This window comes from Pelecanus crispus, chromosome 7, assembly GCF_030463565.1.
Source record: "Pelecanus crispus isolate bPelCri1 chromosome 7, bPelCri1.pri, whole genome shotgun sequence".
NCBI classification, from domain to species: domain Eukaryota; kingdom Metazoa; phylum Chordata; class Aves; order Pelecaniformes; family Pelecanidae; genus Pelecanus; species Pelecanus crispus.
In genome coordinates, this window is record NC_134649.1 from 16,446,412 (window position 1) to 16,473,064 (window position 26,653).

At 39.4% G+C, this 26,653-nt stretch overlaps 1 protein-coding gene across 1 annotated transcript in view; it reads left to right on the top strand.

Moving 5' to 3' along the window:
- Positions 1–270: 270 nt before the first annotated feature.
- The window catches only part of MYZAP (myocardial zonula adherens protein), a 45,426-nt gene continuing 19,043 nt past the window's right edge, over positions 271–26,653 (top strand). Inside the window, exons 1-8 of the mRNA XM_075713965.1 lie at positions 271–436; positions 6,762–6,851; positions 15,263–15,421; positions 18,028–18,120; positions 20,546–20,659; positions 21,517–21,669; positions 24,613–24,738; positions 25,699–25,827. Of these exons, the coding sequence (XP_075570080.1) occupies positions 353–436; positions 6,762–6,851; positions 15,263–15,421; positions 18,028–18,120; positions 20,546–20,659; positions 21,517–21,669; positions 24,613–24,738; positions 25,699–25,827 (948 nt within the window). The 5' untranslated portion in view covers positions 271–352. The remainder of the gene's footprint in view (positions 437–6,761; positions 6,852–15,262; positions 15,422–18,027; positions 18,121–20,545; positions 20,660–21,516; positions 21,670–24,612; positions 24,739–25,698; positions 25,828–26,653) is intronic.

The following is a 26,653-nucleotide window of genomic DNA, read 5'->3' on the forward strand; positions in this document are numbered from 1 at the left end:
TCCTTGTTGGACCTTTGGCACCGAAGGCTTAACGCTGTCGCTCACGCATTGAGCTTGCACCGGCTTTGTGCCTGCCGGGCCAAGGCTGGCTGGGCTCTGGGTGCTTCGCACCAGTCTGGTACCCGTTCCTGGAGCGGTGGCTCACAAAAAGCAGCTGGGGCAAGGAGGGGAGGACGCCAGCGCAAGTCCGGCGGGGGCGGGCCGGGGAGGGGGAAGCGGGGTTCCCCCGCTTCCCCCTCCCCGGCCCGCCCCCGCCGGGCAGCCCGGCCCCCGCGGCCATGTGCGCGGGGGGCGGAGCGGCGCCGCCGGCCAAAGGCAGCTGCAATCGGCGGCAGCTCGGCGGCCCGCCGGCATGTTGCGCTACAGCTCGGGGCTCACCGTCACCGCCACCACCCCCCGGAGGCCGCCCGGAGACGGCGGCCGCGCCCGGCGGAAGGTGCGCGGGGGGGGGGGGGGGGGCGGCGGGGAGGTCCCGCGGGGGGTGGCGTGGGGCGAAGTGGCGGTCTGACACCCCCCCCCCCCCCCCAATAGCTTACCTGTGGAGCGCTTTGGGGGTTTTCTCGCTTATTATCGGCGTTTTCTCGCTTATTATCGGCGTTTTCAGGTGAAGCGCGCGGCGTGCCAGAACATCTTTCCGCGCGTTCGTAGTCGGCGCTGGGAAATGAAGAGCTTTTGGGGTGTCCCGCACGGCTTTCGTTAGCGCTAGTCCCTGCCTTTTCCTCTGGAAACCTGCGAGGAAGGTGTGCTTGTGGTGGCGACTTCCCCCCTACCCCCCCTTGAAATGCGCCTTAGGGTTTACAACCGAGAACTTGCCTACTCAGGTGCTGCCTATCGTGAGGAAGCTCACCGTCATGATTTAGATGGCAGTAGTAATTCATTTTTATAACCAGTTCCTGATTTAGATGGCAGTAGTGATGCATTTTTATAATCAGTTCCTCAAATACCGACTTACCGATGTTCGTTCTGTAATTTTCATAAATGAGGTAAATAATAGCCATGTACTAATCTGTTGGGAAATGCTTCTAAAAAGTTGTGGAAACTCTGGCAGATATGACAGGAATGTCTCTACAGCCACCCTGCTTTAAATAGCCCTTTTTTGCTGCTGAGACCACACTGCTATCATTGCGAGTGCACATTCCACGTGTGAAGTAATAAATCAAAAAAAAAAAATGATAAGAAAGACAATCATGTCATCATGACGCTTCTTGAATTTCTTAGTGATTCATAGAATCGTAGAATCATTTAGGTTGGAAAAGACCTTTAAGATCATCTAGTCCAACCATTAACCTAACACTACCAAGTCCACCACTAAACCAGTTAAGGGTAGACTAACAATTAATTTCATGTTTCCTGGCTTGGTGGTTGGATTATTTTTTTAATGAAAGTAAAACTAGGATTGTTTGGACACTCCAAAAAATTTGAGCTCATAATTGAAACAATGAAGAATGTCATGTTGCCATGTTTTACATGATAACATGAGGGTCAGGCTCTTTTACAGAAAAAAATCCCTGGCCTTAATAAAAATGAAATTGCTCATGCATGTGGAAAAATTAAGATAACTTGGAAATCATAGATATGTTCCCTACATGTCTTCCGCGTTCCTATGGAGTTTTTCTGTTTCAGTATTTCTTAAAGAAGTTAAAGCTAAGAGAATTTGTGTTTAAGTGATAATTTTCTTATTTTCATCCCCATAATATGTTTGCTGGAGACGATGTAAAATGAACTATATTTGATATATCCCCTTAAGGAAACTGGTAAAAACCTAATTTGCAGATAAAACCCACTGGGAAGCTGCTGCTCCTTTTTTTTTTTTTGTGAAATCTGACTCCCATGAGTTGTCAAAAGAGGGGAGGAAGACAGTTAGAATAACTGCTGAAGCTTTCATTTGAAAGATATGTGTCACATTCCTGTGTGCCTGTGGTCACAGGAAAAGTGCCCTTTAATTGTGTGGGGAATCTCATAGCAGAGATTTTATAAATGGAGCAGGCTAGTCAACAGATAAATGACCAAAGAAAGTACTTTCTTCTTTGCTTTTTAGGACTGACTGAAATTAAACACCCACTCCTTTTCTGCGTTCACCTTCAAAAGTCTAAAACTAACATTGGGTTTCGGGCAAAGGGAGTGATTTTTGGCCATTCATCTGACAGGTTAGCAGATAGTTACTCAACAGATGTGTTATCCCCAAACCATTTTATTATCAGACATTAGAAAGAGCAACAATATTAAATTCTGGTGATGTTAACTCTAAAGCTGATTTGAAGCCAGATCAATATTGATTGACATCTTCCCTGTGGGGGGACTGTAAAAATCTTAGAATGGGACTGGTTGTTAGTAGAACAGCTTGTGTTTTTGTGTTGCTGTACTAGTAACTTTGGTTATTCTATAAAATCATTGTTCATTATTTTAAAGCTAGCTCCGTAATTATTTCAGTACATAGTTAACTATGATCAAGGCCTTTCTGGGTGCTTTGTTTTTTAGAAGGGGGAAGAAGAGACTGAAGAACATTACTCAAACTGAATCTGTCGCCTGTATTTGTTTTAAGTTGCACCCTAGTGATTTGAGTAGGATGGTAAACACGAATGTGGATTGTGGATCTGGGCCATGAATTGTTAACATTTTTAACGAACCTAGATTGGCTTTTTTCTTAACTGCCATACTGCAGTAGCTCTCATCTATGCTGTCCCACTAGCCTCTTAAAAATTTGGTAAAAGAGCATGTCTTCACCTGTGCATTTCCGTTGCACTCAGCAAACTTTTACTGTCCGATGTTGTGCCGGGCCAAACCTGTCAGTCTTTGTTTTCCTGCCTGCATATTTGTTTTACAAATGATGTCAGATGAGCTTTGGAAATACTGCTCCTGGGTTGTTGGTGTCAAGAAGCTAGGAGCGAACACAAAATGTTGGCACAATTAAGATTACTTATATTGTTGGCTTGCCAAAGCTACAGATGCTCCAAATCAAACTAAAATCTGATAGATTTTAGCCTAGAAAACCTGATACCTGCTTCTTCTTCTACCCAGTATTTCTTTTTAAAAGTTATGCCCACAAAGTTACAACGTCGATGACATAAAGGTAGGGTAGAAGACATGTCTGTCCCTGTCTTTCTCCTCTTGTTCTTACTGTCAGTCAGCAGTTGAAGGAAATTGAATCACAGCCTTTTCCTTGCTAGGGGAGTTCTCTTTCATTCTCCTCCCTGCTTTCTCTCTGCTTACCCCAATTTGTTTCTGGAAATTACTCCTTCATCCTCAGTTGCACACTATTCTACCACTGTTTGGCACAGAGTTGAGGCTGTTCCTGTTAGGATTTCATTTCCATTTTAAGGCAGCACTGCAGCAGCTTTTTGCTGTTGGAGGAGGGCTTGCTGCCATTTCCAGCCTGCTCATTCATTTGGTCAAGTAAACTTGCCGACAAATGGTGCAGTGTGTTGTTTCTTCAGGAAGCACTGCACAGCAGGAACAGTATAGGTCCAGTATTCATAATTGCTTCTGGAGGTTAGAGGAAAAAGCAGTGCCTGTTGTTTTTCCCTTCCAATCTCTGTAGTGTTCTTAAATTTTAACAGATTGGTCTGTAGTTCTGTCCTTAAGAGTGCATCATCTGTGGCCCAGGAGGAGCAGGAGTGAATGGCTACTTTATGCGTTTGCTGCTGTTTCCCCAGGGATGCTGAGGAAGTCCCATTGTTATAAACAATAGCAAAAGTACAGCCTGTATAAGTTTGTCCTAGTGAGGAATTGGGTGGTGCTTTGCTGCTGCCGTACAAGCCTCGCTGGGCATGACTTCAAGGCTGGACTCCTCAGATGATTGCCAATGCCACCTTCTGTTTGGCATGCAACAGGCTGCAAAGTAAAGCATTAAAACTTTATTTTGTATCAGAAATACTGCCAAAAAGATGATACTGGTTTGAGGTGTTTTAAAAGTAAGGAGCTAGCGTGGAAATGAGGAAGTGGCAGCGGGAGAAAGCATTTTGGGAGGTAATAAAGAAGGCAGTGTGAAAAGGGCAAGAAAAACAGTTTAGATTATAACAACCCTTTGATTGTACAGTGTTTTTAGTCTCAACAAATTACTGTTATTAATTTACATTTCCAACCTAGTTATGATTTGACTGCCATCTGTACTGGGCTTCTGTGATTTCCTTCACAGTAACCCTGTAACACATCAATTGCTGTAATGTGATGGGCAGTCATGATTCACGAACTGGTATACAGGTACAGGGATAATTACTTATTTACAATCACTGCACTGTGAATCTCTAAGTATGTTGGCTATAATTAGTCCCATAGTGATTAACAGGCAAGCCATTTGCCAGCTTCAGAGAATCATGCACAACTCCATTTCTCCTAACTTTGAGTTGCTAGTCGTTATCTGTTTCTATTCATTTGAGGTATTTTTCATGTCTCCTAACAATCCTTTCATTCCTTTTAGTCCAGTTTTCCTTCATTTGAAATCACTGTAAGAAAAAGTTGGCCTCGTCTATCATTTCCTGCACAGCACAATTTCAGTTCTATTTCCTATTTATGGGTCTGGTCTTTCTTTGTTTCCCTACATGGAGGAATGCCAGACTGTTTCCCTTCTTGTTGTAAACAGGCATGTTTTAAGAGGAAAGAGCCTTGCTAAGCTAATGGGAAGAAAGAACGGGGGGAAATGGAAATTAAATAGGTGAGAAAAGGTGGTATTAATTACCTTAAGAATCAATGAGCTCCAAAGTTGAGGAGTTTATTAATAATATACTTTGACAACTAATTTGTAAGCAGCAAGCACCTCCAGCTTCTGCAGTATATGGGGAGAGTCTGGTGTTCTCAGAAGAACAAACACAGCAGTCAATCAGTGTCAAAAGCTCATGTGCAAGGATTCATAATTTTTAAATGTATTTTATTGTTTCAGAATTCTTTAGCAAATATGAAAGCATAACCTGCTTTTATGTAAGTTTTAGGGGTTTTATGTCACATTCTCTCTGGCTTCTTCTTGTAGATTTGCTAGCATACAGATGAATGATGAATTAATGGTGAGGAGCCCATTGCACAAAAAGTAGCCTCCACAGATGTGTCTAAAGAGTAGGTTATATTTCACCTTGATCTTGTTGTAGACTTTTTTTTTTTCTTCTTCTTTGTAATACAGACATAGCTCTCATATTTTATAGGAGCTTTATCTGTATCTCAGGACACTGTTCCTTATTGATGGAAGGCCTTGCAGACCTGGGAGACCAAACTGAGAGAGGAAGATGGAAGGCAATCCAACGTAGCATTTTTTTAATACAGTTGACAGCATACCGGTAGTCTAAACCCTGTTGATTTGTCATCTCAACAGATTTAAAGGAAGGCTGGAAGAAAAATAGTGAAGTTGCTGCAGATGCTTGCAGATAGGCCTTCCAATTTTTGCTTGGGAAGGAGAAGAAGTTAAAGCTTGTTTGAAAAGTTGAAAAAGGTCCATTGTTTGGAAGCAGGGAAAACGGGAATCCTTGTCATGATGCTGAATAGTGGTGCTCTGAGGAGGTTGTGTTGTAAAGAGCCTTGAAAGTGAAGTAAAGTTAGCTTAATTGATATGAGAGACAGTTGGATGAAATGAATTATAAAATGGTAAAATTTGGGGTCTGTGAAAAGGACTTTGCTGCTGTGCTCTGAATGCCTGTGAGGATAACGTCATTGCCATTTTCAAGGCAAAAGGAAGTGCTGTAATGACCAAGACATGAGCTGTGACCTTGGGCAAGTGCAATGGAAAGGTGTATTTCAGAGAGAAGGTATACATTCAGCATGACTGGAGGTAAGTAGTTAGGAGAAACTACAGAGAGCTAGATCAGATGAGATGCTGGGCTATATATAGAAAAACAGTGGTGATGGCCCACAGTAATCATGAAAGAGATATTTTAGACATTTTGAGGAAAAGCTTTAAGAGCCCTGTTTATTGTCAACAGACAGCTGGCATTTCATGGGAGGGCATTGTACAGCTTCAGATTTGGACAGACAAATTTCTCATTTTAACATTTGCTATGCTCTCTTTAGTTGTTTTCCACAAATATGTCTCATGAATAGGACTAAGACTGAAAGTTTGAACCATGTTTCTTGTATGAAATGCTTTGCTTTAAAAATATCATTGCAGTAAAAATCTCTCAGCCAAAAGCTAGGCAAACCGCAGTTGAGGATAGAAGGGTGTCAACCCTATTGGGCTGTTTCCTCAGCAAAAGAATGGCTTTTCTGAAATCAGATAGGAAACAATACCTCTTAAATTTTCTCTGAAGCGTTTTGAAGATTAGTTTTTACAAGCAACTTGTATGTATCAGATTTCAATAATATTCCTATTCACATTCAGTGGAATTGCAGTACTGAGGTATCCTTGGATCAAATACTTGGATATATACTGAACAGAAAAGAGGCATTCAGTCCAGAATACACTTTGTGTTTCTAAATAATCCCTTTTGATGATTAAAAGTATGCCAAATCTGCAAACAAAGCTGAGAAACTAGAAAATTATGTTCATTGTTCTGTTATCTCAGCTCTCAATGTCATTTATGAGTATATAAGAACATGTTGTTGCTTGAAATGGATTTTTGCTATTTCAGGTCTGTAATTATGGGGATGCCCTTGAAGTATTTCTTGCTAGCGAAAAAAACCCTCCAACCTTTAAAAAATAATCTTTTGTTAGCTATGTGGCAGAAGGTAGAAAATAGTAAATTGAAACTTGAATGTTAGTACAGTTCATTCTGTAAAGCAAGTTATTAAAATGATTTTTTGTAACACTTAAATCTAAAAGCATACCTTTGTTTTTCTTTCAGATGAATGTCTGTAGGTTACGCTTAACAGTACCACCTGATGAAGGCTCACAGCCTGAACAGGGAGCAAAGGAACCTGAAAGAAAGAAAAACGTAAGTTTTAATAATCAAAGTTAAATGCTGTATAAACCAGGAGTATATAGTAAATAGTAATAATTAATTTTGTACAGGGGTGTTTAGTTGTAGCACTTAAGAGTAGCTTCCCCCACCACTTACTCTGTCATTCTCTGTCAGTTTGTATCTGATTGCAGAAACCGCCAGACTGGCCTAAGCATATGGGCCCATTGCCCTAAGAGTAATGTAAGTTTGTTTTTGAGGAGGATAGATATTGACTCCTGGCTTACTCACTACTCAGCCCAATAAAGTGTAATAATAAGAAACAAGTGTGAATGATTAGGGCTTGGATAATTTGTAGTGACTTTCTTATGTGACCAATTTTTTTCTCTGTGGGACCTTTTATTTAATGAGAGCTCTATTTCCCCCACAATACAAGTGAAGGCAAGTGGGTTTTGTATCAGAGAACGTTAAGGAGAGGATATGAAAGGTAATAAATACATTATTGGGCTCATCTTGTATTCCAGTATATTGCACAGTGATTTTTAAAAGATAGGTCCGTTTTAGCTGAGACCAAAAAAATGGTATGCAATTTAATTATTTTATGTTCTGAGCAGTTTTTCTGAAGTTCAGTACTTCTACACAATTTAAAGACTTTTAGAAAGCGTACATACAGCCTTCAGAGCCAGGTGGGATCTAATTAGTCAATTTCATAGCAATTAAAAAACACAGAGTAACTGTGCCATCTACTTGTGTTTTATGGTTTTTGTGTAATTAAAAAAATAGCCCTACAGATTGTATAGTCATAGTATACAGAAGCAGCTACAAAAAAAATCACTGATCATGAACTGGTTTTTCCTCATGTCTCTAAAACAAGACAGTAATGTATTACCTATAGATTTTTATGGTCTATGTAGCATATTGCCTTATGTATTTGAATTAGTTACACAGTAACTTACAGTGCACACAGGACTCTTGACTAGTCATGCTTTCTTTAATTTAAAAAAAAAAAAAAAGCATCTCCTAAAAGCAGTGATCGGATATCTCTGCTGATCCACCCATATTCAACTGACTCAATGTTAATGAAATTACTTAAAGCACTTTGAGAATAACAGGTTTTACAAATGTTAGATAATCCTCACACAATCCTATGAGAACTGTGCCCCCTTCTTGGAAATAGAGGTAATAGAGAGAAATTAGGGAACTGCTCAGTTTTCTGCCTTGCACTTTACAATTTAAGGTCAAAAAATAACAGCTTCACCAAGAATCAAATTTAACAGCAAGTCTCTTGTTGGAATCTAGAGTTCTATGCTGTCTTTAAACGCTGAGTATTAAGAAAATGGGAACATGGAAAATGTTTTTGGTATTTAAAATATATTAGTGTGATTTACGGAAATGAACTGCAGGGGTAACCTGTGGGATTGCGCGTTTTTTGCTGGAGTGCTCAGGCAGATCAGGCAGCCCGAGCCTGGCTGCCAGGCGCTCTCCTGTTTGGGCAGGACAAGTGCTGGAGAGAGACGGACTCTTCCCTGCCTCTGCGCGCTGCTGATGAGGGAGGAGAGCAGAGACCTGGCTGTGTCAGTGCCAGAAAACTATAAATATACCATGGTGTGACATTTGGTTGTAATCTCCTCTTTCAAATCTTTCATCAGAAGGAGATGATTTTGAGCTGCCCTGATGTGATGTAGTGATGGCTTACTGACTGTTGGTTATTTTTCTGTATCTTTCTGGGGCTCAGTACCGTTAAGAGATGTTTCAGTTGTGAAATCAGCTAGTGAACTGCACAGAAGCCCTTGCTAGTGCTGATCCTCCCAATAACTTGGTTTGGAGCCTGATGTTAGATCAGAACTGATTCTTTATTGGTTGTGTTAGTAGCTGTTAGCTTAGCCTTCTTCACTGTAGTCCAAGTTGAGCAGAAAATGTATGCTGTATTTCGTTAAATCTGTATGAGTGCATTAAGTTTCCAGATCGACTTTTTTATTGCTATACATCCATGAAATAAAAACGAACCAGTGTAAGAGATTAAAACAAAGTGATGGAGCTGGGCAGTTTTGTTGCAACAAAATTACTGCAGGCATTACTGTACTGGGATGGCCTCTCCCTGTCTTTTGTGAAAGTGACAGATGGTGCACAGAGTTGATCTCAAAAACTGAAGGGGGAGTTAACTTGTGCTCCAGTGTGTCAGGCTGGATTTTTATATTCATATTTAGGCTATGATACCTTGAAAGAAGCCTATGGGAACTGAAGTCACAAGTAGAGGCTTGTTGGTTGGTTGGTTGGTTTGCTTTTTAAAAGCCTACTTGCTAAATATCTCTGAATTGTTAGCACTTCAGGTAGAGAGAATCTGAAACTATCCTGATTTTGTTCTGTTATTTCTGTTAATGACAGATAATGGATGACAGTAGTGTGAGGCTGTTTACTTCACCATGAAGTACAAAGGAATATTGTGCTCATCAGATTGTATGCAAAATCTGCATGTCCTGAAGCCTGCCTTGTCTTGCATAATAAAGGGCTACCAGACAATTGTATTGTCCCTGTTTGGGATTGGGCTTATTTTTATCCATCAGTCCCTTTCTTCATTGTCACGGCTAAATTTGGAAGTGTCATTGGAAGCTCAGCTAGGCATTTCAGGGCAGAATACGGAGATACGTATAGACAGATTTTTTTCTTTTTCATTTGGTCACATGGACAAGAGAATGAAAATGAGATAACACACTAGAAATTTGTGTCGCTTTCCTGTCTTTATGGCTTTCAACAGAGTTTGAGCAGTGTTTAGTCTTAAACTCTAATTGGTACTTTGGCTGTATATATCCTCAAACTCTTTAATTTTCTTATGTTTTTAAAGCATCCAGCCAAGAGGTGAAACTGTTTTTGCTTCCTAAGCAGGAATACAGAAGCACAGCGACATTTTTTTCCCCAGCAAAAAAATAGGGTTTAAAGAAGCCAGAAGGGGAATTTGCTCCTGTATGTGATGGAGAGAATCAAGCAGAAACTTACGTCAGGCCTGGATCAAAGAATATGAGTGCGATGAACGTGGGGCTGTTGTGCACACTGAATCTAGGACAGTGCCTACTTTCTCTGCTGATCTGCTGCTGCCAGCCCACTCCCATCAGCGCAGAAGAAGTTGTGTCATAACAAATGTGGTTCACCTGCTACAGGTGGCTGATGGTACTGTTTCTCAGCCTCTCCAGCACTGATTGCTTGAGTTTTGATGTGTACTAATTAAGTGACACCTTCATTAAAAACAGCACTACATGAACACCACAGAAAATTCCACTGACTCCTGTGGTTACTGCTGTATTTGTTGCATCTTATTTTCTTAGTGTATAAATGTTGGTATTCTGTGTACGGATTTCATTGATTAGATATGACTTTGTATAATGCTTGCCACTTCTACTTTTTGAGATAGGCACTTAAATTCTGCATTTCAAGGAGCTTAAAAGTTGGAATCTGTTAAATGATGCTTCTTATTTAGCATCATGAATTTAAGAACACTCATGTCTATGTTTTGGCATATTTTCCCTATTTTAATACTATATGAATAATATATGAAACATCTGTAAATGCAACATGAGTTTCATGGGCTGTAGAAGGATATGAAAAAAACCCATTAAAACATAGCTACCTTTTGTCAGAGCACAGTAACTTTCCTTGGTGAGCTCAATATTACAAATTTGTCATTCTGCTGAACAGAAAATATGTAACCTGAGTAACAATGTGAATGTTCTTGTTCCTTGTATAACTAGTGAACAAACAAAAGATAACTGGATATTTCAGAAACCTCTGGAATGTGGCAGTTGAGAAACAGATAAAGCCTTGCTTAACTGCTATAGTTCTGGTTAAAAGAAGAGTTTTTAGATGGTGTAGGTAACCAGAAGATCATGATTTAGCAAAATTTTAAGGCTGTACGAGTACTAAGCCCAGAATTGTGCTTGTCATCACATTAGATGTCCCTTTTCCTCAAAATAAGGTACCTGCTTCCAATTTTGGGGCAGGGAGAAAGTATGAAGTATGGGGGTATCTGACTTTAATTTCAAAACCTGATGGAGATAGATTACGAGGCAAATCATCCTTCAGTGTTAATTACATAATGCCAATAAAACCATGGGCAATACAAAAAGCAGCTAACAACTCTTCTTTAGGGTTTGTTTTTATAGTGTCTTTGCTTCACCTGTTTCGTGCTACTTGTGCTACTTCCTTGGACAGAGACATAAACAGGATGCACGGCAATTATCAAGACTTTTGCAACCTTGGGGTGTAGGCTTCTGTTTTAAATATTTATTCATTAAGTAAATACAGTCTGCATTTCTTTGGTACGTGCTGTGTGATCACACCAAGTGCAACATGACTGTTGCTGCAACGTAGACAAAGCATGTTCCTGGAAGCTGCTATAGTATTCACGTGTATCAACGTGATGTGTTCTTGCTGTTACCTTGGACTATCATATAACATACATGACTATAGGTACAAAGAAATATTCACAAACTGCTTAAGCTAAGCCTGCCTTTTCAGATCAGCAGCTCACATCAGAAGGGATTTTGAGCACAATTTGGGGGAACAACTGCGCTTGTTCCAGTGCAGTGAGTGCATAGGCAGGTGGGGAGTGAGAACTTCCCTGTACTCTGGAGCTGGCTGATATTTTGACCTTAAACAGCAGTAGTTAACTAATCTAACAAAACCTTCCATCTTCAAGCACTTTTCTGGTTAGCTTTACAGTATTTACTTGCCCTTAAATGCTTGCATGTGTTTGTTTATCCTGTTACCATCACAGAGATGCCTCACTGCAGATCAGCGTGGAGACAGGTGAGGACCTTCTCAGAAAAATATCTTAGTTCTGAGAGTGGGCATGTATGGGACATAGAGGAAAACAATGAAAAGTATTTGACTTAAAAAACATTCTGTAGTCTTTGGGGACGTGGAAAATCCAGGATTTGTGGAAGAGGAAATGTGAGAGAGAGAGAGAGGACATGACAGCGGACAAGGCAGAAAAGGAAAAAACACTGAAGGGAGAAAAATAAACAAAGGTAGGCGGAAGTAGCTTGAGAGAGGAGACGAATTGGCAGAAAGTATACTCCATGCACACTTAGTGATGCAGTTCTGTGGAGCAGTTTGAGAACTGAGCTATTCAGCAAGGCCTCCTTTAGAGGCAAAGGTGTATTAACCTAGTCAACAAGCAAAGCAACCCATCCACCTCTCAACCCTGTATTGAGCAAAGTTTTCTGATTGTAACCCTTCCTCTAAGAGGTGATGGCATCAGGTTAGCCCTTTTTTTGTCAGGGTATATGCTGAACCCTGAAACAAGTGGTCATTGAGTGGAAATTCACTGAGTTACCAACCAGAGAAAAGGAGGAGTAGAAGGTAAGCATAGCTGGAATAGAACAGCAAAGAAAAAGACTAAAGAAATATGAGAGCAGTTATTTGTATAGTTGTTGGTTCACACAGCTTTAAATCAAGCAAGAACTGTACTGAAATGTTACCAGGTGCTTGCCTGGGGATTGTGATACAAAGGAGGAATAAGGAGAGGATAAAAGCAATATCCTGTATTTTAAGTACATTGTAGAACTGGAACACTCAACAGATGATGGAGATTCTTTTAACCTTCTGAAAGAGAAGTAACAAAGGGATCTTGGGAGGCTTGTGCAAATACAGACAACAAGCAAGTTTAGCATTGTTGCAAGAGACATGTAACCAATCTGGCTTTGTGCATATTTAATCCTGCATGTACTGCCCATTATGATGTAAATTTAAGTCTGTTTGTGAAATATGTACGTGCCATGGGTGATTCTCCAGCTGCAAACCCATCGTCTGAATTTGTAGGTCTTTCTTAGAGGGGAAAAAAAAAAAATCCTTCAAAGCATTCTTTAGGAATGTGTTTATAATATTCTAAAAATAAGGAACTTGGTCACAATTTTCATACAGAACTCTGCAAACATCACTTTAAACAATTCTGCTAATGTTTCAGAGGCACAAAGGATCTTGGTAGTTGCTATTATTCAGCTGTTCACCTCAGAAAAAATGAATGATCATGGGTAAAAGGTATGGATTTATTAATTCAGTGTCTGGCACCTTAGTAACCTCTAAACAATAAAAGTGATTATTCATTTGGTTACCAGATTATTCATTTGGTTATCAGGAAGATGGAAACTTGTATGTAATCCCTTTATCCAGATGCAGGGGAGGGGCTGTGATGAAACTATCAGAGAAACTGTACAACCCTAGAAGCAAACAAACACAAAAAAATTTTTGAGTTATGTCCCCATCTAGTTTCTGTATTTTCTCTACTCTCAAAAAATCAGGTGTGGTGTTTTTGTTTGTACATATCCAATGGCAAAACAAAAACCTGAATAATACATAATTATGAAACTTCTGATTATCAGGATATGAAGCTTTGCATATAATGTTTTCAAAGTGTAAAATGGTGTCATGGATAGGTAGGGCTGGTTGCCCAATTTTTTTCCATTAAGTGGTTTCAAGGCTTTCTTTTTAAACGGTTGCTTATAGCTTTGTCGTTCTTTGCCTGCAATGTTCTTTATCAGGTGTCTGCTCCCTGATTGTTCCCCTCCCAGCCCTGCACACACAGACCCAGAGCTTCAGCAAAATGGTTAAGCTATTAATGATACAGTAAAGGAAAATGTGTAGGATTTACAATGTTGAGAAGATCTGTCAGTGCCACGCAGGAGGGACACAATATAAAACAAATGTCTATCTTTACCCATTCTTCTTAATGCAAGTAGATTTTCCTGTTCGTTTTTCCCTTACCCAAAGAAGTATTTATTCTTACTTTGCCACCATAGTTAGTTTGGCTGCTAAAAACTGCAAGTGCTACTGCTTTAGGCTGCAGATGCTATCATCACCATCTGTCATGGTAAGGCATGGAGACTCTCTAGGGTGCAGCTGCAGATGGGTATAAGATGCTGAGTTTCATCTCTTCCAGCCTCTGTTTGGTGTCGAAGAGGGTATTTAGACACTGCTTAGACTCTTAATTTAGTAAAGAATCTCAAAGTTTGTTGGTTTTCATACAGTGTCATTACTGAAAAACAAAACAAAACTAAACATATTCTAAGGTCAGTGTAGTAACTATTCTCAGATTTACCTGTATCCTGGTATATCTAGTGTGAGAAAGAAAGTTCAGTAAAATTACCTATAACTGATTTGTTCCCAGCACTGGGCTTTCAAAGACAACGTACAAAGCTAAGCAGTAACAGCTGTGTTTCCAAGATTGTGTCTTTCTAACTTTCTATTTGGAAGTAATCACTAATTTTGGGTTCCTAGTTTGCAAATATTTGAAGTTAGGTAAGAATATTTTTTTTCCTTCTTTTTAAAAAGTCATAATGTGGATGTCTTCATCTAAGCTAGTTGTTAAATTCTTTGTAATCAAGAAGAGAAGTTAGTACTTCTGGAGACTGACTCATTTCAGATGATTGCTACAGAAGGATGTTTCTCTGGGTTGATTAGAAGGAAGCCCAGGTGAGTAGTCAGGTCAGGTGGCTACATCTGACCTTGCAGATATTTATTTACATGCTAAGGGAAATGATATCTACTGTGTGCATGAATATTTTTCTTACTAAGTGTATTGATGAGGTGAATAAGAGTCATCTGTTGCAAAGAGTGCCTTAAAGTAAGACATACAATTATTACAAGTACGGTTTACCAATTTCGAAGTTTTATCCTCCTACAATAGTTAACAACATTGGATGACCCACATGAATGCTGTTTCACAGCTTTGCTTTGGCTCTTACAATGTCAGTTCTACAACTTCTATGAGAAATGCAGCCCTGAAATGAATGTTTGATTGCTTTGGAGGTCCTCAGCTTTAAATGCAAACTGAAATTCTACTTTGTTTATCTCCAAGATAAACAGATTTTTTCTGAGCACTGTGTAAGGAACCTTGCCTAAAATGTTTTAATTTCAGTTTCTTCTGAGAACTTTCTAAAATTTTTGATTAAACTTGTGAATTTTTGTGTTTCCTGCAGCAGGGAGTTTGGGGAGTAAGGGGCAATTCTGTGGTTGCAAGAGTTTAAAGGGAACTGTGAGAGCTGACAATACTCTGGAGGAATGCAGAAAAATAGCACATGTTGGTGAATGAAAATAAGCCAGGATAACTTTTTCTCTTGCATGTCTCTACCTCTCCTTGCACAAATCCAATCTGTTGTCTCTAGCTGTACCTATATCACTTCCATTGAAGCCAGTGGAAGCTAGACATCTCTGTCATCTCTATCAATTATAAACTGGTCATTGATCTTCCCCAAAACATGAAGCTTGACAATTTGGCCCTAAAATATTTGGGAACTAGTGTTCTCAGGTACTGTCGTGCTTTAACGATAGTTGGCTGTCTCTCCTGGCCCTATGTTACTGTATTTTTGTTTGTTTTTTTTTTTTATTCTAGTACTGATTTAACAATAACTCTTTTTTTTTTTTTTTTTTTTTTTTTTTTTTTTTTTACTTTTAAGGAGCTCTACCATGTACCAAATGGCATGTCTCCAGGGAAGCTCTCTCATGGGATGGTGTATGGCGTTGTGCACCGAACTGACAACAACCATAAGAGAGAAATGGTGGTTTATGGCTGGTCAGCTGATCAGCTGAAAGAAGAGATGAATTACATTAAAGAAGTGAGTTATGCAGCTTCAAAATTTGTCAAATATCCTTTCCATATATCCATGTAGATCTGTGAATGTGTATGGGATGACTGCTGTCTAGCCCAACACCTGAATTTGAATTGGGAACCTACTCAGAAGCTAAAGGCTTGCCTTGCTACTATTCAGGCTGGGAAAAAAGCACGCTATATGCCTGGGAACTGTGTGGTCCAGACTCAAGGCCTCTGTGCCAAGTGATACTTGTTTATGCTGGCTGACTGGGCTACAGCTGGGCAAGCAAACTGCCAAACAGATCTTGGGGTTCCTGTCCTGAAGCCTTCAGAACTTGGAATGTGGTACAGAAGAAACTGTAAGCAGACACCTGAAAGGATAAACTCTCTTCTTTCTTCCTCTGCTTCCCCCATCCCCAAACCCCCCAGTTTTGAAAAGGCTCCTAAACTAGGTGACATGGTAAAATCCCTTGGGTATATTTTGGGGCAGCCTTAAAATAGTCAGCCTAATAAGGATGACTTTGTACTACTTTCTCTGTGCATGCTCATTTATCATAATTGGCAGAAGCTCTCCTGAAAGAAAAAAAAAAAAAAAAGACATTTCTGATGCTGCTGGTTTCTGTGCTTAAAACTCAGCATCTCTTTGCCTGTCAGTCCTTGGCTCTCGGGCTTTGGCAATAACCCCCTAATTAGCCCAGGGCAAATAATTTGACCGGCTCTTTCCATCCACCTTCACCCCCCCAGGAAGCTATTGGTCAATGGTTGTCCTGTTACACTGATTTAAGTGCAAGGTGAGTTGATGTAAAAGGGAGGAACGCTGACTCGAGCCAGCAGTGTAAGAGACTGTAATTACGTGTGCTCCTAATGTCTGCCTGGTCTCTAGCTATCAGCACTTGCTTCTGTCCTTTCTTACTCACAGTTTGTTAGCTCCCAGCATTCGCCACTCTGAAGTTCCTGCACTCCCAGTTAGGGTATGTCACTGCTGCAGCGCAGGCGAGGCACGCAAGCTGCCTCAGCCACTGGTTTGCTGCCTGGGTGCTGGTTTCCTGCTAATCTACCCTGCTGGGGTGGTGTCCGGGGATGGGCGAATTGGCCTGTGGCAGGGGCAGCTCCCTGGGCTGCACTGCTTCTGGTACCTGGCGCAGATTGCTTGGCCCGGGACCATCTCCCTGCCCTTTTCTGTTCACAGCTGGCTTGTGGCATGGAGGGACATGTCGAACCAGGTGAACAGCATGTCTTGCATGTGTGTTTAAGGGTACTGATCCTTTCAGGAAAAAGTGGGAAAGACATGGGAAGAGATGCACTGGCCCTTGCTCTTCCATCTTCTGGAAGCTGTATTCAGCTATGCTAATTTGTGAACTTTTGTCTGTCAGATAAGTTTCACCTTTAAAAGTAGTCTTAAACAAGAGTCCTCAGCTTGCGCCACGTATGTGCTGACTTAAATAGACCAAAAATGATGGGCCACATCAGAACTGCTGACGCTTTCCTCTGTCTGTGAGTCAAATTTGCACCTTGCAAGAGGGGGCGTGTGCGTGCATGTGCCTATGTGTGGGTAGGGACAGGGTGAGGGGTGCTTTCCTGAGGTGAAGTGAAGGTGTCAGCTTCCTTCTGTGTTTCTCATCCTAAAGGGAGCACATAGTTCAGGGTAAGCTTGTGCCTACTCCTTGCATAGATTTGGTGGCCAACGTCCCTCTTTCTGGGAGAGAGTGGGTATTCTGCGGAGCTGCTAGAAATATCCCCTCTTGTATAAGGCCCTATTAATGTTTTCCCATCGCTCCTTCGCCAAACCTGTGCAGGGATGAGGTACGCTCACTACCCTAGATTATCTGCAATCCGTCTGTGTTTGATAGAGGTGAGGGAAAAAAAAAAAAAAGAGGAGTTTGAATTACGTAGCTGGAAGGCAGACTGTAGGCAAACATTTAACTAGTGTTTACAGTGTGGGCTCTTGAGAAGATTGGTTCTATGCATGACTGCAATGGCATGTAAATCCAAGCTGGCTTCCAGCATGCTTTTTTTTTTTTTTCCTTCCTTTTCTTTTTTTAGAAAGGCAAGGTATAATTTACATCCATAGCTCTTAAATAAAATCGAGTACTCCATTATTTAGATTTGAAATTGCATTGGTAAATTTATGCTCATATATTGTTTAGCTAGATAAAAGCCTAAAAGTCTGAAATTAAAGGGTTTATCTTCAAAGGATACTCAGGGAAAACTAATTAACCACTTTAAAAAGTATGAAGGTGCATTAAATCCATGTGTGGATGCTTTTTTTTAAGAAAGAAAACATTATATGCTCAATTAATTTTAATTCCTTTAGTAATCAGGTTAGAATGAGTTACGGATAATTTAATTGAAATCCATTATTTAAATTATTAATTTACAAGTGTTTAAGTGTGTATAGAGAAGTTTAGAATTACTCAGATACGTTTATTTGTATCATCCCTATGTAGACGAGTCTTGAGGCTTAAGTTTTTGTCTTGTTCTTAAGAGTAAATTGCTGTTGATGAAAAGGTAGATTAATAATGGAAATTACTGAAAGTAACAATGAAGGACATAGAAAAAAACCAATCATGTCCTAGTATAAACACTATCATCAATAAGCTTGATAAAGGCATTTGATTTTTCTAACACCAGGTGAGAGCAACACTGGAAAAAGTAAGAAAGAAAATGTATGGTGAATATGATGAAATGAAACGAAAAATACAGCAGCTTACGAATGAACTGAAAGTAAGTATGCATTCATTTGTAGGGAAAACATATGAGAATTTCTAGATAACACTGGGACAGTTACTTTTTTTTTTTTTTGCTTCAGCAGAACAGAAATAATTTCTCAAACCACTCCAGTTCATTGTTTTATGTGACATCTATACTTTACTTTATTTATTTATTTTTCCCTCCAGGAAGGTAAAGTAGGACAGGGATGCTTTTGCATATGGAATTACTAATTGCCTGCTTCTTGGAAATAAAAGAATGATTTGATAGCATTGTCTGTGTGTATTGATAATTAGTGGAGACGTTTGTACCAGTAAGCTGCCAGGTGAATTGAACAAATAACTTAAACGTGCAACTTAGTAGATATCATTTCAACAGATTTTGCTCTGGTTTACTGCCTGTATTGTTTAAACACTATAATAAAAGAAGTAGCAATATTCCTTAGTATTAAAGTGCATGACAGTTCTAAAAATGACTTACCTTTTGGTTCTTAATTGAACCTTTCAACGGTCATTTGATGACCTCTCTTTCTTCTGACATGCTGGTTTAGCAAGAAAAGCTGCTGCAGTCTGTAGAAGTATCCTTCATATTAAACCGCTGAGTTTTTTGGTCCAAAACATCACCCTGAAAACTTGCTGTGGATTTTATATTCAACGCTGGTTTTCACAGCCCTGGTTCAGAGGAAGCTTTGGCAATTAAATGTATTCTGACTTCAAGGGACTGGGACCTTGACTTGTACCCTTGTGCCATCCTCGTTTGGAGACTGTCAGTTCCCTGCATGCTGTATTATGTATAAAGATCAGAACTTGCTGTTAAACTGGTACTTTCACTCTGTGGCAACGAGTCTCAAAAAAAAAAACAAACCAAAAAAAAAACCCACCCTGACTTGAGAGGAAGAGGGAGAGAAAACTGCATTTCTGTAAACTGTGTTAAATAGTCTTAACGATGCCAATGAGGTGAGTCCCCCACCCAGTATGCATGTAGGCAAATGCTGATTCAGATGCAGTTTTGTCATCTTTGCTGCTGATACTTACTGAATAGCAGTGGTGATACTCTGCACTTCCAGAACTTCCTGTCAGACCAGTAGAAATCCTGCATGAGTCTGAACATCTCTCTTAATTAAGGGTTTCTGACCAGCTCTGACAGAATCTCTAGGTCTGAAGCAAATTAGCAGTTTATGAAGCACTCCTTCTGACATGAGTGGCACATTATGAGACACCCTTCCCCCTTTTCTAATACTTTAGAATGCCTGAAAGAAAGCACAAGTGTTGTTCTGTCTAATAATAAATGCTTTTTTTTGTTTGGTTCGTTGATTTTTGGTTTTGGTTTTATATGACTGCCATCTTTCGTGCTATTTGGGGATCCCGTTTAAAATCCTTTATATACTCTTTGCTTCAGCTTTGAATCACTATGCTTTTTTCCCATCAATTTTCCATTAATTTTTGTTCATAAAGTTTGTTTGAAGTTTGTACTTCCAATATCCTGTCCTGGGCAGTATGCTTCTTCACAGAAGTTCTTACCTTGTAACTTTCTTAATCCTATTAAGCATTTCTACTTTTGTTTGTTTGTTTTTACGTGAGCGCACCTTTATATAGGATTAACAGTAACTACTTGGCTTCTGCTCCCTATGCTGACCTAATCTGTGTATCACTTGGTTACTAAACACTAATTGTTCTCCATAGCAGTCCCTAGTGTTCTTACGTTTTTATCAAGAAACAAATCTGGTCCATCTAAGAATGTGAGTTGGGCTGGCCTCCATTAGTAAATTTTTTTCCTCTTTATTATTGGATGGTTCATAATCATTTACACTGTTTGGGTTTTGGTCTCTTCTTAAATGGTGTCATTTTGTGCCTTTTTTTTTTTTTCCCCTCCAGTTTCTAAGCGTGTGTGTGTGCATAACAGAAGATGACAAATTTTCACACAACAAAGCTCTCTGCTGACTACTTCTACCTGCTTTGTATTGTTTCATCCTTAAGACGTCTTGATGTTGCTTCTTTACATACCTGATTAGTCAGTTCCTTCTTAATTAAGGCTATTCTACTGTTCACCCAAACCTTTCTAGATTTCCTCATTTCTTGCATTCTTCTGCTTTTCACTCTGTGACTTTTTACAATCTGCCCACTTTGTGTATATAAACTTCCTGAATAGACATCTGCCAAGTGTCCTCTTGTCCTTTCAAAAAGATCAGCTTTTACAGTGATTATAGACTAGCAATAAACATAGATACTTGTGCCTTATTTCTGTTAGCATACTTAGAATCTAAGTTTTGTTTGTTTGTTTCTGAGGTGCAAGAATGTGCTTTGAGGCCTGTATATTTTAAGCATCCTAGTACTGTGAAAATTAACCACGGGGTCTTTCTCTTCTGTAGCTCCCTCTGAAAGAATAGGTAAACTTGATCGTTATTCTATATAAAACTTTTTTTTTTTTTTTTTCTGCTCAGGTGACAAATGCTCATCAGGAATCCTTAGAGAATCATGTGCGAGTGCAGGCTGCAGCCTTAGATAGCTTTAGTGAAATGAACAGCTCCTTGACATCAGCATCAATAGACTTGCAGGTACATTTTAATAGCTGTTTCACAGCTGACAACTGCCTTCTCTGACACGGATTTAAAAGCATACATAAAACATGGATGACAAATACAGATTCTAACACTAAACAAGCTCATAAAGTACTGTCTTGGATATCTAAGGCAGCTAATTTAGGAAACTAAGAAAAAAATATTCCAACACCTGTGCTTTTTAAAAACCTGTTAAAAAATAGTGTACAATAAGAAGGTTCTGATCTGTAGCAGACTAATGCCACTAGTTGTCTCTACGTGTCTAAGGTGAAAATGTGATTTGTTCTGTATTGTGCAAAAGGGTACATCTCCTGACTTATTTATACCTTCTGGTTAACAGAAATGGAAGTGGCATACTTGGATGCTAAACACTTGTGGACTTTACATACCTGAGAAATGTAGGGGGAGGGAGAAGGTGGGAATGAATTTTCTGTTTTAAAGACTTCCAAATTCCCACGTATCTAAGCTGAACAACTTAATGTTCCTGCTTTCTTGTATGTCACATTTTTCTCAGCCTAGTGCATTTAAAATGTGTAGCGTGGCCCTTGGAGAGAAGAAAGGAAGATTGTTGGGACTAGTATTCATACCGAAATGTATCCATGTTCCTTTCTTTTTTTTATAGTGTTCCAGGACTTGATTGCACTGAGCATGTTCCTCACAGAAATACCTTCTAGAAAACTAAATACAACAAAAGCCATAATTTTAAATGTTAAAAGTTGCAAAACTGTTCACACTGCATTGACACATCAGGAAACTCTCAACTGTTCTGTCTGTTCCATAATCTCTTGACTATATTAATTCACCAAATTATTTGTGATTTTTTTGTTAATATGTGGTTTGCCTCTTTCTTCTAGAAAACTCTAGTGGATGTTACATTGGAGAACACTGATATAAGGGAACAAATACGGAATTTAAAACATACACATGAGCAATCTATGGAAAAGCTGAGAGAGAAGCAAAAGCAACTGGAAACGGCACAAATTGAAAATCAGTTACTGAAATTAAAGGTGCGGTATATCAACTCCCCTAAGAATCTTGCACAGTAAGGACATTAGGAGTATGTTAAATGAATTCCTTTGCCTTATTTGTAAGGGGTGCATCATTCTTCATGCCTTCATCATTCCCTAGAGCTGATATATTCCTGTGAATCAATACTGTTTAAATAACAAAGACTCTTCAGCTGGCAGCAGTCAGTCTTTCCGTAGCATGGGATTACCATTCAGGGATATTGTTAGGTAAAAATTCAAACCATTACATGGTTATTAGTGTTCGTTGCTGTAAGTGAAGGAATATTATAACTCTATGCTATAAGAATTTCCTGATGTTGAATTTGTTTATTTGTTATTGCTCAATTTTTAATAGGTAATCTGTTAAGTCCTATGAGCATACGGTCAGCAGATACGTGCTGTAACAGCAAGTGTCTTGAGAAGAGAATTAAGCTATTTGTTTCAGAGAGATGCAAGGGAATAAAATGCAAACTGGAAGTTTTTATATGCCAGAAAACTTGACCGTTTTCTCCCCTCATCTCCCAAATGTATTCCTTTAATCTTACTGAAAAAAAAAACCCAAAACCCAAACAAACCACAAACAACCAAAAACCCCTCTTCTGGAAACCTTTGCATCTCTTAAAATTGCTCAAAATAGACTAAGTTGGATATAGTAATGTATCAGAACTTGTCACTGTGAAATTAAGGTAACTGCTGGTTTATTCATGTTAAATTTTGTCAGAGAAGATGTTTCTTTTTGGCTCTCTAGTGACTTGCATTCATGCTTAATGATGAATGGTTAAAAGAGAAAACATTAACATAAGTGCATAACAATTTACAATTCATGTTCTAGTTTCCTCTCATAGTGAAGCTTTCCTCTCACATAGTGAAGCTATAAAAGTAGGTGCATTTTGTACCTGCTATTGTCAGCAGGAAATAAAATGAGGGAAAAAACAATTAAAAGAAGAAAGCAAAGCTGATGCAATTTAAAACAGAAATTTGGACTTAAGGACATGCACCAACAAGTCAGGGAAAGGCATGTCTGCTTCTAAGAGCAGAGAACTGCAGGTTGAGTCGCAGTTCAGCTGAATGCTTAAGGATTTGTTTATCTTCAAGCATGTCAAGGTCTGCAGAATACATGCCCTGCCTTAACGAGGAAAAAGTTTAAATTTTGCACTCAGAGTTGCAGTTTTATTGCTAAGTTAGTGGATAAATACCTCATTGCTGTCTTTGAAAGTTAAACATAAAATTGTGCATCAAAGATGCCAAGACATCTAGGATTTAATTACAGGGGTGAATGTAAGAGGATGGTGTGGAATCTGGGAGGTTAGTAGTTGAAAAGCAGTAATGACTGGCAACTACCATATACCATGATTATTTTCTGGGTAAGAGAACACACCCATGTAGCTTATTAAGTAGGTTCAGTTTATTCATACAATCATAACAATAACTGAGGTTGGAGACGCTGCTTAAGAGTATTGTTACAGATACCCCGATGCGCCTGCCTTTTTATACTTATTTTTACTCTCCTCATTGCTTAAGCTATAAGGAAAGGAATGATGGAGAGACAGTGCTGGAGATCATAGTTCAGTTCAGTGTATCTTAAGGACTCTGGGTTTTGACTGTTGGCTTTTTCTGAATGATGTGATTCTTTCAAGCTTTCTGAAATGAGGAAGGGTTTGTGTTGTACTGAAACTTAATTTAACTCTAGTCCCTCTCACAAAGTGCAGGTTACAACCCCTGCCCCAGTGTTGGTCTAGGTGAGATGCCAAAGGGGGCAACTACAGTGCAAGTGGAGTCCTTCAGAGCTCAGTCCTGTTTCAAAGGATGAAATATGATGTTGTTATCCTACAGGGTAGGAAAACAGCTTGTTCCCACCATGCAAGATAAACACAAGGGTTTAATAAATCTTTCAGTCCTTGAAATGTAAAAAAAAAAAAACCCAAACCAAACCCGAAACCCCAAAAACTTAATCATCAGAACCAGGTATTTTGTACCTGTGTAAACTGTAGTGATTGGCAGGGAACCCTTTATTCTTCTCCCAGATGACAGTATATTCCTCCTCTTCCTGACATTTTTGTAGCACCCACAGCATTTCACTATAACCTTGTCTGATTTTTAGCATCTCTAGTAAGAGAACTAAGTCCTGGATTAGCTATTTTAATTTGCTTTTATTGCGGTTTAGAATAGATGGGTTTAAGCTGTGAATATCCTATCTGGTGTTTAATCACTGAGGGTGTGGTTCAGTCAGTGTTTTGAGCCAACATAATTCAGAAACATGATTTCCCCCTTACCATTCCTGCCGTCTTCCCTGTAGCAGTAGTAAAGTTTCTGGTCCTGTGGTTAAAAATTAATCCTTCCACACCCCTGAGTATATTAATTTTAAGTCTGATTGTTCCCTCATCTGCTTTGCTCCATGGTCACTTCAATTCTCATGCCTACACAAAGAGCAGTATGCGAAAAAGCAAGAGAGAGGAGGGAGGGTGCAGCCGTGTCTTCTAGTTAACAACACATAGTCAGGTCCAGCTTAAAATAATTACTGCTTTGAGTGTTTATGGTCATTTAGAAACAGGAGTTGAGTCTAGACCATCTCTAACCTGCTTCTGTAAAATGGGGGGAGACAATACCTTTTCAATGGGGAAACAAAACAAGTGACTTGGAGGCCGTTATGGAAGGGCTCAGTAAATCAGCATAGCCTGGTCTTGGATAAGCAATGACTAGTTAAATTTAGACGACATGGAACTTGATGAAACAGTAACTTCTACAAATTCAAATGGCTTGTATACTGGCAGAGTGTTATAAATGGTCTTGATGCAAACGAAAATCTGCTTCAGCAGTGTCAGATTTATAACAAGGTGGAGCTGAAGTTCAAAGTGTTATTCTTACATCATGTGCACTCTGTTTCTCCTGCTGCTGTACTGACTGATGGGTCAACGGTGACTTTCATCCTTTCCCCTCTCATAGGTGGAATCGTCGCAGGAAGCCAATGCTGAAGTCATGAGAGAGATGACAAGAAAACTGTATAGTCAGTATGAGGAAAAAATGCGGGAAGAAGAGCAGAAACATAAAGCTGAGAAAGAAATCCTCCTAGTACGTACAGCCAGTCTGTAAGAGTGGTGCTTAGCTTGGGTGTCATTTCTCAGTCGCTTAATACTGCAGAGTTGACGTGTTCCTTCACTCCTGTCTCTGTGACTAGTGACGCCACGGGTACTAAGCTTTCTAAGCTTTTGGGGTTGTAGGGCTGAGAAAAGAATGTGTTCAAACACAGTAACAGTAATGAAAATGTAGATTTCAAAATTTGAAATGGAGTAAGTTGGTGTGTTATCAACATTATTTTCATACTAAATCTAAAACACAGCACTACACCAGCTACTAGGAAGAAAATTAACTGTATCCTAGCCAAAACCAGGACAGTTGGGTTCTTTAACTTCTGATTCTCTTAAAAAAGGAAAAGATAATGTCCAATTTTATTGACAGTTTAAGAAGGGGAGGGGGGGAACAACTTCACTGGACACTGCTGGAGCAAGAACTCTTCATGTCCCCTGGTTTCCCTCCACCCCCAAGTAAAACCTTTCTATGAGCAGTTTGTCATTGCATTTTCCTAACTGATAACCATAGGTAATGACTGAGATTGAAGGTAGATTCCCCAGCCTCTTTCTATTCATATTGTTTTATACATGAGGAAAGTACAAAGCTGAACGTGGCAAACTTTGGTGTTTAAAATGCTATCTTCTGCAACAGCATCTTTTTCTTATGCTGTTACTTCACAGCATCCTCAGAAGGGAAAACAAATATCTAAGAAACAGCTAAAAGTTTTTCTCAGATTTTTCATAATGATGCGTTACAAATACCTGTGCACTTCAAAGTGCCCCAAATCTTTTGTTCCATACAATTCACATTTAGGGTTGCAACTCTTCCAGACTTCTGGGCAGGTGTAGTGAAAAGCTTTGAGCTCTGCTTAAAAGCTATTAGCCTGGCTCAATGGCCAAAAAGAAAATTCCTCATTAATATATTGTATGTTAATGTGACTGTAAATGCTCTTATTTGAAGGAAGAAACGAATCGGCTTCTGAAGGCTATTGAAGAGGCAAATAAGAAGATGCAGATTACAGAAACAAGCATACAGGAAAAAGACCAGAGAATTGGTGAGCTGGACCGGCTGATTGAACGCATGGAGGAGGTATGAGAGTTAGTGCAGAAGTGCATGGAGGAAATTGGACGCTTTTTTTTGTGTGCGTGTGTCTGTTGCTCAGTACCCTGTTCAGTGACATACCATTGCTGTTTGCATCTTGTTTCCATATAAGTAAATGGACCTGGACTACCATAGAGACACTGTGATTAAGTGGTTCTTCTATCTTTCTAGTGGCCTTTACAGGGCCTTCAGGGCTGCCTAAGGTGTCAAAATTTATTCAGTAAATTAACCATGATTTTAAAGAAAGAATTTAAAAAGACCATTCAGTCTTCCTTCAGTGTGCAAGGTCTCCTAAGCCTAATGAAGTAGTAATCATAAATGATCCAAAGTCTCTTAGAAATGCTGTTGGTAGGTCCATTAAAATGTTTTAGTTACGAATAGACCTTATTATTTGCTGATTGGAATTGTATCTCCAAATTTCTCCACATGTGGATGAAATGCTAAACTGAAAGCTTCAGACTAAAATGCTTTGAGGGTTTTTTGTGGGTATGTAGCAGCCACTTAATCTTCCATGCAGGTATCTATCTTATTTAGATTGTGGATCAGAATATTTTGAGGAGAGAAGAAAAAAAACATTTTTACTGCCTTTTAATCCAAAACTTAGGTTCTTCCTTTCCTGCTAGCATTAAAAAATTTCAATTATTCCTCTCCCTGGCTAAATATTCCCTACCAAACTGTAATTGAGAGCAGATTTTTTGACAATTTACTTTTAAAGCTCTGAAAGCAGAAATGCTTTCAGACATTTACCTCTTGTGACACTGGCAGCACTACTGTAAAACTAATTGTAGCAGTTTTTGCATTGCTTCATTTTATT